Here is a 15174-nt window from a genome sequence, read left to right on the forward strand (position 1 = left end):
CTTTTGTCAGATTGGCTTCAAGTCTCTCTTTTCAAAAAAACAACCGAAATAAAATGTTGCAAATAAAATCTAACTCCCTGTTGGTCCCGACCTCCTCCGTCTCTCTCCAGGAACACTCACTGCTCTTAGTGCGCTGTTTCTCCTCTTTGGTCCATTGTTACACTTTGAGATATATATGCACACGTACACACCTACATGCGGGAACAACAGCACAACTGTATTATCCGAATTTGCATAGAAGTATCAAAGAAAATCATCTGCAATCCCCCCTCTAATATCGTGTGGGGTTTTTGGTTTTGTTTTGTTTTTTAGAGGGAGAGAGAGTGCATGCCCAGGGCGGGAAGGGCAGAGGGAGAGGGAGAATCTTAAGCAGGTTCCGACACAGGGCTCGATCCCACCACCCCAAGATCATGACCTGAGCCGAAATCAAGAATCAGACGCTTAACGAACTGAGCCACCCAGGCGCCCTTAACATCATGTTTTTAAGCTCCATTTGTGCAGATATATATTAATCTAGTTCATTTATTTTACTGCCGCCAGCTATTCCCTCCCAGGTGGGTGGGCCTGATCCCTCTGCATGCAAATCTCTAGGGCTCAGGTAATGCCAAGGCTTCCCTGACCTCAGAATTCTGTTAATTTGGAGAGCCTAAGCCAAGTGCGGGGACTCTCCCCGGCTCATCCCTTTTGATCCATACAATCCTCCAAACCTTGCCCCAGCCCCTTGATATTCCGCCCCCACACACCGACCCCAGCGCTGGCAGGTGCCAAGATCACCAGGGCCTGTTCCCCTCCCTAGTCTGGCCTGTGAATATCTCTTGGCTTCTCAGGTTCCTCATCCTGACTTTGAGAAATAGGAATTAAGATCCTTCACAAAGTCTATTTTCCCTAGTAAGCCGTACCATCATGAGGGAGGCACCCCAAGGATGTTGTGCGTCTCCCCAGGCTTTGGTGCCAGGCAACCCTGGGGGAATCCGGGCTCTGTTGGCAGGTAACCAGCCCTGTCTGTAAAATGGAGGTAGTGATACTCAGGCCACAAGCCTGCTATCATGGATGAAGGGAAAAGTATATGAAACCCAGCTGGTAGGCTTCTGGCACATACCAGGCAGTCAGAAAGTGCTTCTGGCCTCACCCTTCCCCTGTCTCTTCTCCAACCAGCAGCCACAGAGCTCTCTCAAAATGGGAGTCAGGTCACATCACGCCTTTGCTTACGTGACTTCCCAGGTTAGGTCAAGAAGTCTTTGCAGTATCCACCTTGGTCTCCTGGATTGCTTGCTACAGGGGCAGCCAGCCACCCCACCATGGAAACACTCAAGCAGACATGTGGAGAGACCCACGTGGAGAAGGACCGAGGCCTCCAGCCAACAGCCAGCAGCAGCCGGCCAGCCACGCGAGAGAGCCACCCTCGCTCCTTCGGATGACTGCAGCCCCAGCTGACATCTGGCTACGAACAACCTCATGAGAAACCCGGAGCCAAGCCACTCCCAGATACCTGACCCCACAAAGACAATACAAGAGAATAAATGATTAGTGTTGCTTTCAGCCATTCAGTTTTAGGGTGATTTGTTACACAGCATTAAATAAGTCAAACGAGTTAACAGACGATGACAATTTATATTGTCGTTACTAACTTGTATGCCAACGGTATAGTGTGGCACTCACTGTGCCCGAGGCATGATTCCAAACACCTCACGGGGATTAACTCATTTAATCTTCACGGCGATCATCTGCAATGGGGACTGCTGGGATCTCCATTCTACATATAGGGAAACTGAGGCACAGCATGTTTAAATAAGTTGCAGTAAGTGGCAGAGCTGGAACACGGCTCCAGGGGCTGTGCCCCTGGCCACTCTCGTTCTTCCTCCTGAACCAAGCCATAACCAGAAATGTGGCACCAAGAAGCAGGAAATGCTCTAAAGTTCACAGAGCCTACTTTTAAGGGACGGAAGATGGGGAGAAAAAGGAAAAGAACCAAGCCTCTTCTCTTCTCCCAGCCCCTCCAGGTGTCTACCTTTGTCCTTGGGTTTCAGCTCTGTCTCTATGCTGCCGGTAGACTGGGCCCAGACCAGAGCCAACTCGCCTCTCCCAAGTCAGTGAACAAGGTCGCTAAAAGTCCGCACAGTGTTTTAAAGCTCTCGTCACCTCTCCTCGGATAGGGTTCTGATCCGTTGAGATGACCAACTTCCCCTCTGCACATCTAACTCAGTGCAAGCCTCATCCCTGCTTCTTCAGAGTGGCCAACTTCTTAAAACATGTCAGGTCTTTAGAGTGGGGGGGAAATTCTCAAAGAAGACAACTGCATCAGGGCAGGATCAGGATACACAAAGCACGTGTTCTACGGTCCCAGTCCATGCCCTTTACAGACATGGCTAATCAATCGCCTCTTTCCCACTCAGTCCGGATGCAGCCTCAGCAGCCTTCTCCCCACGGGGCGGCAGGCGGCCACTTCCACAGGTTCTGGGCTGGTGGTAGGGCCAAGGCCTATTTACCATTCCGGCTCTAACAGGATAAAGACGAAACACCAAAAGCAACAGACTGGAACTAATCCCTCTACTTTCCAAGGAAGTAAAAGGCTCCCTGCCTCCACGGCTCCGACCCCTCCTACCCAAAACCCATTTTCAGCACAGCAAGAGCTTAGAAGAGATTTTGAAAAGAGAAGAGGCTGCAAGAAAACATTGACCTTGGTTTTAATGACGGTATGAGGACGAAGGCCCATGCTGGGAGGTGTCCCGGGGCCCATAGATGATGGTGCCTTAGGAACCAATGACTCCGCAGCAGCTGGACCAGAAAGGACTTACCCCGAAGTCAAGGTAAACTGGGAATGTAGTCACATTCTTTACTTTACATAAAACCTGCCAACAACCTCCTAGCACGTTAGAGGGGGCTCGTGAACACATGTAAGGACCAGCGCGGCCCAAAGAAATAGAATGCTAGCCCCACAGAGAATTTACAAATTTCTAGTAGCCACATTAAAAAAGTAAAAAGAAACAGGTAAAAATAATGTTAATAATATATTTTATTTAGCCCAATACATCCAAATATTATCATTTCAAAATGTAGTCAGTATTTTAAAAATCTTTTCTTGTACTAAGTCTTTGAAATCAGTGTATGTTACATTTACAGTGCATTTCTTTTCTTTCTTTCTTTTTTTTAAGAGTTTATTTATTTATTTGACAGAGATAGAGAGCACAAGTAGGCAGAACGGCAGGCAGAGGGAGAGGGAGAAGCAGGCTCTCTGCTGAGTGGGGAGCCCGACATGGGGCTCGATCCCAGGACCCTGGGATCATGTCCTGAGCCAAAGGCAGATGCTTAACCGACTGAGCCACCCAGGTGCCCCACATTTACAGCACATTTCAACTGAGACACTAAATTTTCACCAGAAATACTTGATCCATATTGAGATTTCATAAAATTTACAGTTGAAAATGTAGATTCCACATACTTCACTTCTTCTAAACACTCCTAAAAGTTGACCAATAATTGAAATGAGTGTCTCCTTTTCAATTTAAATTAAATAAAATTAAAAGCTCAGTTCCCCCTGTCACACTAGCCACACATCAAGCACTCAGTAGCCACACGTGGCTGGTGGCCACATAGTGGTCAGTGCACATCTGGACCATGCAGGGCTCTGGCTACCCAGGGGCAGGTGCCGTCCTCCACCAGAGCCCCTGTGACCATGCTCAGGGCACCTATGGCCTGGCTCTGCAGAACATTCTTGTTCAGGCCTGTCACCTCATAACCAGTGTCACTGTCTGACTGGGCCCAGGCCCTTTCTAACTCTCTCTGTGTGGCTTGCCCTCAGTTTTGCCCCCGCTCAGCCCTTCAGATCTCCCAGGCTCCAAGCTCTGCAGTTCTCCTGCAAGCCCACGCCCACCTGGCTCCCAACGCCCCGCCCCAGGCGTGGTTCAGAGACCCTGCTTGCCTGGAAGGGCTGAGCAGGTGATGCTGCATTTGGTGCTACACAAAAAAACAGGGGTTGGCTATCTTGGGGTGCACCAGGGACAAGTCACTTTCTTCCCATGTTTTGGGAGAAGACCCTTGCCATTTTCAGGCCCCCACAAGGTGGCTCCAAGGCTGTAATAAAACATTACCCTGGGCGGTCTCTGCTTTCTACCTGGCAAATTCCTTTTGGCTTATGGCTCCAAAAAGCCCTCCATCACCTTTCCTGGTCCCTGCAGTGTGTGAGCTCTGTCCCTCGGTTCCCTTGCTCCCTCTGGCCTCGGGTTGGTGAACTATTTGGGGGCTTTGGCTCAATCCTACCACTTGACTCCTTCAAGGCATCAACACCACCTCAGACATCACTAATCGATCCCATGTTCTTTCTTCCTGAGCCTCAGTCAGGGCTCCACCCCAAACCCTGGGATAATGCCCCCAACCTCTCCTACTCCCCTCAGTCTCTTCCCGTCCCAGCCCCCCAGGGAGGAATTTCACATGGAGGGGAAAAGATGGCTTCTAAGCAAAGAATCTGGTCACAGACGTGTGAGGCACCAGAAGCTATCCCCCCACCAAAACCGACTGCAGACTTGGCAACTTGTCAACATGGGTCCCCTCTGGCTGTGGCCTCCCCAGGCCAGACCCCCTTGAAATGAAAGACCTTGGAATGTCAGAAGTACTCCCCAACAGTTGGTTGAAAGAAGCTAAAAGCCAGCGCGGCTGGGAGAAGATAAAGGGATGAAAATCTGAACTCTGAAAAGCAGCCTCGAAAAGGGCATGACTGACGGCGGTCTGGAATTGAGTGTGTGTGACCTGAAGCACAAAGTGAGAGCGCTGGCTGCTTCCAGGGGACACATGAAGCCTTATCATACCAGTCACCGGGCCCTGGGAAAGCCACCTGAACACCAGTGGACACAGTCTCAGACAGGGCCCGGGCAGAGCCATCTGGCTCCTGAAAGTAGCCCCTTTCTTCCACTGCCTGCCTTTTCTTCCACTGCCTGCCTGATAAAAAACTGTGTGGGTTCCTTGATCCTGCCAGGCCTCAGGTGCCCACCTCCATGTCTGAGGGAAAGCCCCGGATGCTTCCGCCTTTGGGGTTCTGCAGGTACAGAGGGGGAACCTGCTTGTACAGAATGACAAGACTTCCAAGTTTCTGCATTGCCAGAAAACATCCTTTCCAGAGTCCCAAATGCACCTGAGGAGAACGCAATGAACCGGACGGACGAGGAAAGAAAGGGGGACTTGATCAGGTACCACCATATGGAGGAATTCTCCTTCCCACACAGAGCTCTCCCTCCTGAGACAGAGCCCTCCCCCACCCTGCGTCACTCCAGCATTTCAACAAGGGCCCCATTATCTTTTGTTTTTTAAATCTCTTCAGGCACCAGCACCCTCCATTCCCCCTCACCAGCAGAGAGAGAGAGAGAGAGAGAGAGAGAGAGGCAACACACACAAGTACTTCATTGATCTCACATTAAAAGGAAATGAAGTGTTCTAGCCATAGAATATTTTTCAAAGAACTTAGGTTTACCTCTTTAAGAATCAACACTCCCCATTATATTTGATCATATTTCTGGAAAATTTTCTCAATGGAATGACAGTCCACTGACGTACCCAGCCCGTACACTTTGTGTAATTTATCACTTCCTGATGACTCAGGGACATGTTTCCGAGCCTCTTTACCACAGCCTACAGGCCTAACGATCCAGACTTCCACCTTGGGCCACTTTTACCCTTGCTGAGCTGCCCTGGCCAAGCGCTCCGGGCACACACCCTGCAGAGATTGTGCCCTGGGCCTGGGTCGTCTGGAACACTCTCCCGCTAGATGCCTGTACGGTTCTCTCTTTCCATTCATGACACAGCTCAAACACCATCTTGTCTGGGAGGCCTCTCCTGGCCATCTTTCTCTCATCTCTCTGTCCCCTTTTGTGACTTTATTTTATTTCCATGATATCTGCCAGCACCCCCACCCCCATTATGCACTGTATATTTATCTGTTTATGGTCTGTCTCTCCCACTAGGATGCAAGCTCCTCAAGAGCAGGGCTTTTTACCCATTCTGTTATCTCCAGAGCCTGGAGCAGTCATGACACATAGTAAGTGCTCAGTAAATAATTGTCAAGAGAAGGAATCAATGATGCCACTCACTTCTGACCAGTGTGGGCTTATTAGGGAAGAGGGGGCTTGCTCCAACCTCCTATGGCCTTTCCTGGTTGGTCCTCTGCTGTCAACTGATGCTTCTCAGGAGACCAGCAGCTCCTAGCAATTCTCTCATCTCGCTTCTCCTAATCGGCTGGATTCATAGCCCAGGAAAAGCTAAAGGTTGCCGGGAGACGGCCAACCTCCTGATCTCCTTAAACTGATTTTTACAATGTTCATTTCCAGGCTGTGGCCTAAGGACAATTGCACACCTGTCTTCTGAGTCAAGTCCAAGGGTGCAGGACTGTTAATTCTCTACTCAGGGGTCTTTGTAGTTCTCAGCTTGTTGAGATGTCTGCAGTCCACCCATAGACACTCCTACATGTGAGTGTGTGAGCACTCCCCAGACACACAAACACCCTAGGCTTCTAGTTCAGCAGAGGGGAGCTGCAGAGCTCCATCAGACAGTGTTCCAAGGGAAGAGAATGGGGAGGGAGTAGGTCCAGTTTTGTTTCTTTTTTTTTTAAAGATTTTATTTATTTATTTGACAGAGAGAGACACAGCGAGAGAGGGGACACAAGCAGGGGCAGAGGGAGAGGGAGAAGCAGGCTTCCCGCTGAGCAGGGAGCCCGATGCGGGGCTCGATCCCAGGACCCTGGGATCATGACCTGAGCCGAAGGCAGACGCTTAACAACTGAGCCACCCAGGCGCCTGGGAGTAGGTCCAGTTTATTCCTGATGAGAATTTGAAGGTTTCACGCTCTTCTGCACACGAATGGTCTGGCCCTTTGTACACCTCACCCTCTGGCCTTATTCTCCTTCATCTAGGCACTATCAGACCTTGGGCCTTGGCTTGGGGCCACCTCACTTCTGCAGATGCATGTCAACAAAATCAAAGATGGTTTGAGTTGGGAGGCGTCTCGGAGATCCTACAGTTCAACCCTCATCTCACAGATGAGGAGACTAAGGCTCAGAGAGGGGAGGTGACTCACCTAAGAAAACGTCGCCCCTTGGGGGCAAGGCTGAGCCTAGAAGTGGGTCACTTGGTTTTCATTCCACATCATCTCTCCATCCCCTCACACCTTCATCCCCAGAGGCCACCATCTGTTTCCATCCCAGGCCACACTGTTCTGCCTGGTCCTGGCCCTGCGAGAGCCCATAATGGCAGGTCTGACACTCTGAGCGTGTCGAGAGATGTCACCCACCTCTGAGCCCTGAGACAATGTTGTTCCTGATGTACACCGAGCCACACCTCACTTCTTGGAATGGCAGGGAAGAGGCACTGGGGCCCTTAAGCTACACTTGAAGCTCTTCCTAATGGGTCCAGAAGAGTAGAAAGGCTCTACCTGGGGCAGACTTGCCTCCATGTCTTCCCAAATGTGGCCTTATCTTGTCTAGGGAGTATAATCGAAAAGGGTTCTTCCATTTGCCACCTCAGTTTAAAATACTCCAGCCTGCCACTCCTACCTATTCTGATATGTTCACAAAAGTCCTCCAGGTGGTCACGCTGTCTCCAGCCAGATACTCTTCTAGGGTGTAGCTGAAATTCAGGGTGGGGAGGAGACAGGCAGGCCTGGGCTTCAGTCGGGCAGGAAAGCTTTGTGGGCCTCGTTCTGAGGAGCAGGAAAGACACTCAAGACGTTTGCTATTTTGTGGCCTTGCCTCGGACCAGCCTTGGCCCCCACTGCCTCCCTGCTCCCGGCTCCAAAGGAACAGGGAGGGGACAGCACAGTGGCCTTTATGGGTCTTTCAGTCATCCTCCTCCCTGGCCTGGCCTCCATGTGCTCAGCCAGCCTTGCTCCCCAGGGCACCAGGTCTCTTGCGGTGCAAGAATTGGACCCTATTTCAAACCCCATTACAGAGCTGCCTGACATCTTAGGAGACATGTGGGACAAAAAGCCTTTCCTCACCCCCTCGCAAGTGCTGCTGGAAGGAAGCGCTGACCTACTGACAGGGGGTGTGAAGAGAAACCCTCGTCAGCCATTGGCCTATTCCAATGACGGACGGTTCAGTGACCAAGTTTTCCTTCTCTCTCCCTGCAACTTCTACCATCTGGCCCCAGTTCTATTCTTTCACGCCCTATGGAATAAGTCACATAAGTCTCTTGCCTTTTCTGTTGGCTCAGTGCTAAGCACTGATGGGAGATTCAGAAGTGTGAGACGTGGTTAAGAAGTTTACTTTCATTGAGGAGTCAAGAGTGATTTTATTCAGTCACTGAATACTTTTTAAAATAATTATCCCAATGGGCCTTATCATTATAATGTTAATAGATGTTTATTATAAAAAATGTTGAGGAGCACCTGGGTGGTACAGTCAGTTAAAGCACCCGACTCTTGGTTTTGGCTCAGGTCTGATCTCAGGGTCGTAGGATCGAGCCTCACATCGGGGTCTGCGTTCAGTGTGGAGTCTGCTTGAGTTTCTCTCTCCCTCTCCCTTTGCCCCCTACAGTGCTCTCTCTCTCTCTCTCAAATAAATAAATAAATAAATCTTTAAAAAAAAATGTTGAGGGGTACCTGGGTGGCTCAGTCAGTTAAGACTCTTGATCTTGGCTCAGTGTCGATCTCATGGTCGTGAGTTCGAGCCCCACCCTGGGCGTGGAGCCTACTTAAAAAAAAAATGTTTTAAAAGCCAAAAGATGGAAAGGGGGATTATTCATAATCCTACTTTCCTACTGCTAACATTTTGTTCTAAATGTTTTTGCATTTCTTCCCCCACCAAATGTTTATGGAGTAAACACAAAGCAAGGTGCTGATCTAGGTGCTCCAGGAAAGACAAACTGGTGCATCAGACTTGGGTCTTGCCCTAAAGATGCTTCAGGGGACAGAAGACATAGCATGGGCCTCAGAGGCAGAAATATCTCGTTTTAAAGGCACTTCCTACTTGCCTGATCATGGATAAGTAAGCCTCAGTTTACTCATATGTTAACTGGACCTGATGATGACACCTACCTTGCTAGGTTGTTGAGGGGAATCAGAGAGGTTAAAGTTTGTGAGACATCTACCATCAAAGTTGCCAATGAATGTAGCCTCCATAAATATCTGACAGGGGTAATGGCCATTACAGAGGCCAGACAAGCACAGATCAAAGAGCACAAATGTCCGTGTACAGAAGACACACGAAGGCCCTGCAGACCGTTTCCAGAGCCATTGCACCGTTGGCAAGTGCACCCAGCAAACTGTCTGATTCAGCTGCGCGGGTGTGATCATCACTGACTCCGGTCTGAGATGCTCCTCTCCGAAACCCTGGGTTTCCGGTCTAGTTAGCCTCCTTGTGTCTTTGCCCCCAGGTCCCAGGGAAGGTGTTTCGGGTCTCCTCCAGAAGCAGCCAGGGGCTAAATCTTCAATCTGCTAACTGTAATGAACTGCTCAGATACACGCTCCCCTCTGACCCCAGGGCGGTTCCCTCCACTGCGGCAAGACGGCTTCCTGGGCAGTTCAGCCGGCCTCTCCTGTGCCCCTCCACATCTCCTGAAATGGCATTTCCAGGCCCGAGGGCTTCCTCTGCTCGCAGAGCTGATAAACTTGACTACCAGAGATGAAAGCAGCCAGTGGCGGGAACTGCTGCTACTACACAGAAATATGGGGCCCATCGGAAGAGTGAGCAGCACCCTAGAATCCTGGGACCTCAGGCCTCAGGCTCCCAGGGAGGTGACTTTTGGGCTCTCGGGTCCTTACCAGTCTTGGTGCCTCTGTGCTGTCCCCAAGTCCTATGGTCAAGTCGCAACATGACCCAGGCTGGGACCCCAGTGACGGGAGACCAGGAGCTTCCCAATCTGAGCATCTTGGCAAGGGGAACTGCGGGTGTTCGCGAATCCTCCCCATGCTCTTTCTTGTGTGTGGCGCCAAGACAAATGAAATATAAAATCATTTTCTGTCCTTTAGGCAAACTCTATTCCCACAGTTCCTAAATGCACACATTATAAATAAAATATAAACCCATCCTGATCTGACTGAAGCCTCTGCTCTCAGGGAACAGCACAGAAAAGCTATCAGTCACCTGTGTCCCCCTTCTGCTAGGTGAGCAGGGATCCCTTAGAGGCCTCGGGGGTCACTGCAGAACCTTCTCCTGACAGAGGCCTGCCCCTCCACAAGCAATAAACCTCACAACACCCTTCAGGAAAATTCCCTTAAAGCCATTTATTTGCTTCTAGAAATGAAGTTCTCATCAGCTTGTCTAAGGATCAACAAACCTTACAAATCATTTAACCCCAATTTGACATAAAATAACCAAGGTCCAGAGATATAAATATTTTGTCCATGGTCATCAGCGGTATTCCAACTGGAGGATAAGAAAACTCCAGTTCGGGGCGCCTGGGTGACTCAGTCGTTAAGCGTCTGCCTTCGGCTCAGGTCATGATCCCGGGGTCCTGGGATTGAGCCCCATGTCGGGTTCCCTGCCTGACGGGGAGTCTGCTTCTCCCTCTCCCCCTGCTTGAACTTGCCTGCTCTCTCTCTCTCAAATAAATAAATAAAATCTTGAAAAAAAAAGAAAAGAAAACTCCAGTTTAAGAAAACTCATGCCCAAGACTTTCACGGTTCCAAACAGGAAATGTTGCAAATGAGTACCCCTATCCTGAAAATACTCATAATGGACAGTCTTTTAAAAATATGTCTGCAAAGTGAAATTCCGTGTAACACCTTAGCATCCCACCCATGCCTCTTAGAGAACTAGCATATGGAAAACCTGGGTGCCAAACCAATCACAAATGTTCTTCCCTACTGCGAGGTCTGAAGACTGAAGGCCGGCCGTGTCCGCGCGGCCGCCTGCTTCAGCTGCTGACCGGACCCAGCATGCATCAATGTAGATTCAAGTGGATTTCCCCAAATCCACTGCCTTGCCCCAAAAATACAGCATGGAAAAATCACAAACCCTGCCACATCATAAGCAGCCGTTTAGGGATGGAGTCAGTATCTCCCTGTAGTTTTACACATTCCGTAGCCAATTTTTCACATCAAAATTTGTGACACATGGGCTGACAGCAGGACAGAATATTAAAAATCAGGACCTCCCTGAGAAATCCGGGCCATACGGTTGCTATGCTGACACCCCACAATGCCAAACAGCGCCTCCAAGGTCTAGAAGCAACTTGGCTGGCTTCAAACAGCCCAGACATTGTGAAGGCAGAGCTGCCCCCCTGGCCCAGGCTGTTAGGCAGACCCTCCCTTTCCCAGCTCTGTTCTCTGATTCCCCAGGGGAGTGATGATGACGCCTGTCTGAATTTTCTCAGCCTCTGTCAGCAGGGCTGGCCACATCATTCCCTAAGAATTTGAAAACCCACATGCAGTGTCCTGGTCCAACTAGACAGAGACATGTTTTGGAATGGCAAGACCAGTGAGAGGTTCACCACGGCGTTCCGGGAGAAAGCAATCCTCAGCTGCACCTGCCCCTTTTAGGCTGGACATAGGGTCCGACTCTCGGAGAAGATGAACATGCATTCCCCTATCTCTTTGGTTACGGTCAGGTTGGAGGCAGGAACAAAGTACTGGGGGGAGGGGGGTATGAAGCTTGTCTGCTCCGAGAGCCGGGCAGAAGTCCTACTTCATTCGCCTAACAAGTACTTATTAAGTCTTGCTGTGTGCATCAATATGGAGATGTAAGAAGCTTCCAGCATAGTTCCTGAGTGACAGCGTGTATGACTAAGAATCCTCCTGAAGTGAAATACCTTGGAAGGTAGGAAGACAATGCAAGCCTGTGTCCAGGGAGGTGTGTGACTGGGGACCAATGCCTATGGAACAGACACCCAGGGCTAAAACTGAAGAACAGAGAGGGAGCTGGCCGTGCCCCTAGGTGGCCAGAGAACAGTCTGCGGCTCACTCCCCGGAACTCCCACTCTCCCTCTCTTCCTGCACCTCCACTCCCTGGCTCCCGGGATCTTCCTGATATTCCTGCACACTTTAAACTTAGCTTCCAGTTCACAGCCCTGCTCCAATCTGCAGCAAGTCGAACCCCATGGGAACAAGGAGAGGGCCAGAGGATGTTCACTGGCACCCCCTCATGATCTCCAATTTCCACCCCTCAAAACAAGTGCCATGTGCCTCCCCCAGAGCCCACCCCACCATTCCAGGGCTCTCGGTCTGAGCTGCCTTCCCAGCAGATCTCAGAGGGCAAGGAGGAGTGAGGATAGGTTCAAGAGCAAGGTCAGGATTGGGAAGGACAGACAACCGTGAGGAGACCCAATCTGGGCTCTGCTCCAATCGGCAGTTTCCCTGAGCTCTCTTCCTTTCCATTCCTCTCTCCCCTCCATCCTCCCCTCCTCCTCCCCTTCCAGCTCAGACCCTCCACCCCACACGTCACCAGAGCAAAGGACAGAACATCCGGCCAGCCTGCCTCTCCCGGAGCTCCAAGCCCACCTACCCTGAGACCAGGGCTGGCCCTCGCAGGATGTAAGAGCGGGCTGCACTCAGATGGGTCCACGCCTGCGCAAGCTCCCTGCCGAGCTGGGGCCACTACTGGTTCGGTCAGTTCCCACTCCAGTCTGTCAGTCTGCCCAGATCCCAGTACCCGGGGGTCTTTACACTGGAGGCTTTATCCTCATCAGCCTTTCCGTCCAAACATCCTCAAGTGCTTTGGGAACAGTTCCTAGTGGCAGGGACCCTCAGCTCAGAAGGGAACACTCCACCTAATGAGGCTCACCCACAGAGTTCAACCAGACAGGAATCTGGGAATTGGGAGAGGGAGGCTGGGGAAACCCCATAAACCCCAAGGTCTCCTCAGGCAAGGCTAGGAAATATGGTTCCTCTGCAGGGGTTTTTTACCTTCTTGGGCCGGGGGGGGGGGGGGGGGGATTGACAAGACACGGCATCTGGGGCAGGTTGGGAATATGAGAACACTTCCACACCGACAGCCGCCTCCTCCATATTCCTGGGGCTCAGCTGCCTTTGCAGAAATACCCCAGATTCTACTCCACACAAGCCTTCGCCCTCCTGAACCCGCACCTCCCTCCCGGAGGAGCTCCACACTCTTCCCTCCCCAGGCCCAGATCTTTCCCATCAGAATGGCCACCCTGCTCTACTCTCCCACCCTCAGCCCCCACACTTTGCTCTCCCTCCTCCTGGTCCTCTTCTGGTCAAGCCGCCCCAGCCCAGGAGCTTGTCCCGAGGGTCGCCCAAGGCTCTCGCCCGCCACCGGCCCCGCCCGACCGCGCCTCTCCGCCGGTCCCAGAGCCGCCCGCCTCAACAGGTGCCCCTGCCACACAGGGCTGTCACACGGGGCCCGGGCGGAGGCGGCGACAGCAACGCCCCCTGCAGGGCGGCGGGGGCTCCGCACGCCCCAGCCCAAGTCCCCGGAGAGCCTAGGGCCCCGGCAGCGCCGCGGAAGCCCCCGCCGTGCTCCGCCACCTTTGTTTCCCCGCGGAGCTGACCTCGAGAGAGGGAATCTCCCAGCCCTAGCGCACACACTGCCAGCTCGCCCGTCATGAGGGACCCTCGTGTTGGGGTGAAGGGCGCATACGGAAAGAGACCTTTCCCGGACCCAGAGAATGCCGCGGGTGTTAGTGGGGGAGTCCTCCGTGCCAGAGAAGCAAGTTCAAGTTGATCCGGGCCGAAAAGGGGGCGCAAAGCCGGGCGCAGCCCCTAGCGACCCTGCCTTAGCCAGCGCCCCCACCCCACGTCCTTTGCCCCCCGGAGACTAGAGAAGGGGTGCGCACCGCCACCTACGCGCTCAGCCGCGCGAGGTTCCCACTGCCGGCTCGCTGCGCGCACGGTGCAGCCTCCTTCCTGGGGCGGGCGAGGTGCGCACAGCCCCCCGCCCCCCCCCCCCCGCCCCCCGCCCCGGCGGCGCAGTGCTGAGAGAGCCACGTTCCCAGTCGCGCGCGCACGCCGGGCCCACCAAACTTGCAGCACTTTCTCCCAGCCCCCACCCTCTGTCACCCTCCCTCCATCCTTGCGCCCTGGCCCTGCTGGCCCGACAGAGGTTGCCATAACAACGGACAGGAATGCTCCAACATATACAAAGCCGGCAGGGCGCGGCGGGCACGCAGCCCCCGGCCCCGCGCCCTCTGCAGCCGCGCGGGGCTAAGGACGCGCGCCGCGGCTCCCCGGCCGGCCGCCCGGCGCGCAGGGCGTACTCACAATGAGCGGGATGGTGCGGTCCTCGCGGAGCTGCTCTGGCCTCCCGCCGGCCCTCTGCGCGCCCCGGCCGCCGGAGGATGCTGCGTGGGCTCGGTTGTCCTGCCATAAGTAGTAGAAAGTGCCCAGGATCCAGGCAACGGTCAGGATGGCGATGGCATTGGCGCGGATCCTCCTCATGGTGGGCGGGCGGGCGCCCCGAGTGGGGGCCCGGGCCGGCTTGCTCTCGGGGCCGGGGTGGGGGCGCTCGCAGCCCCAGCTGTTTGTTTTCGCTCGCGCCTGGCTGCTCAGTCCTGCAGAGCAGAAAAGGGAGAGAGGTGGGGGGTGGGGGGTGATAGGGAGAGACAGGAGCGCGGAGCGATCCTCACGGTCCTAATGCCCTTCAGCCCCGAGCGCGCGCGTCCCCCGGGCGCCCATTCATTCGCGCGCAGAGCCCGCCCCGCGCTCCGGCCACCGCCGGCCGCCTGGGCCGCTGCGCACCGGGAGAGGAGCACGGCCGGTGCGAAGCGGCGCGGGAGCAAGGCCCCGCGAGCCAGACGCCCGCGGTGGAATGGCGACGGGCCAGAGCCAGCCTCCGCTCCCACCGCTCAGCGACCGAACGCCCGGTGGCTGCCCCCGCGCGGCCCTGGTCGGTCCCGCCTACTTCCACACCCCCCCCACCGCTCCCGGCCCGAGCGGCCCTGAGTCACCGGCTGGAGATGCGCGACCCCGGCCCGGGCCCGCGCCGCGAAGCTGCAGTTCTGGGCTGCGCTCGGAACTGCGCTCTGGCGCGGGGTTTAAGGTGTGTTCTGCTGAGGCCTCGGGAAGGGACGGCTGGGCGGGAGGAGAGTCTGGAGTTTGCACGGGAATCCTCCGCAGCCTAAGATTCCGAGCCGCCCGAGGGCCCGCCCGGAGGAGGGATTGGAAGCCGGTGCACTTGACATTCGAAGAGAGCGGAGTGGGTGCGACTCTGCTTCACCGCCAGGGAAAGAATGGGGATACAACTAGCCCACATCTTCCATTGGCCTGGGGCTCCCAGCTTTCAGGAGGCTTCCCTCCAGA

The 15174-nt window shown here is 53.7% G+C and overlaps 1 protein-coding gene across 1 annotated transcript in view; it reads right to left on the reverse strand.

Annotated features, from left to right (window-relative positions):
* Positions 1 to 14378, reverse strand: part of GALNT16 (polypeptide N-acetylgalactosaminyltransferase 16) — an 88749-nt gene extending 74371 nt beyond the window's left edge. Inside the window, exon 1 of the mRNA XM_021679524.1 lies at positions 14137 to 14378. Within this exon, the coding sequence (XP_021535199.1) occupies positions 14137 to 14313 (177 nt within the window). The 5' untranslated portion in view covers positions 14314 to 14378. The remainder of the gene's footprint in view (positions 1 to 14136) is intronic.
* Positions 14379 to 15174: the final 796 nt, after the last annotated feature.

The sequence above is a fragment of the Neomonachus schauinslandi genome, chromosome 9, assembly GCF_002201575.2.
Source record: "Neomonachus schauinslandi chromosome 9, ASM220157v2, whole genome shotgun sequence".
NCBI classification, from domain to species: Eukaryota; Metazoa; Chordata; class Mammalia; order Carnivora; family Phocidae; genus Neomonachus; species Neomonachus schauinslandi.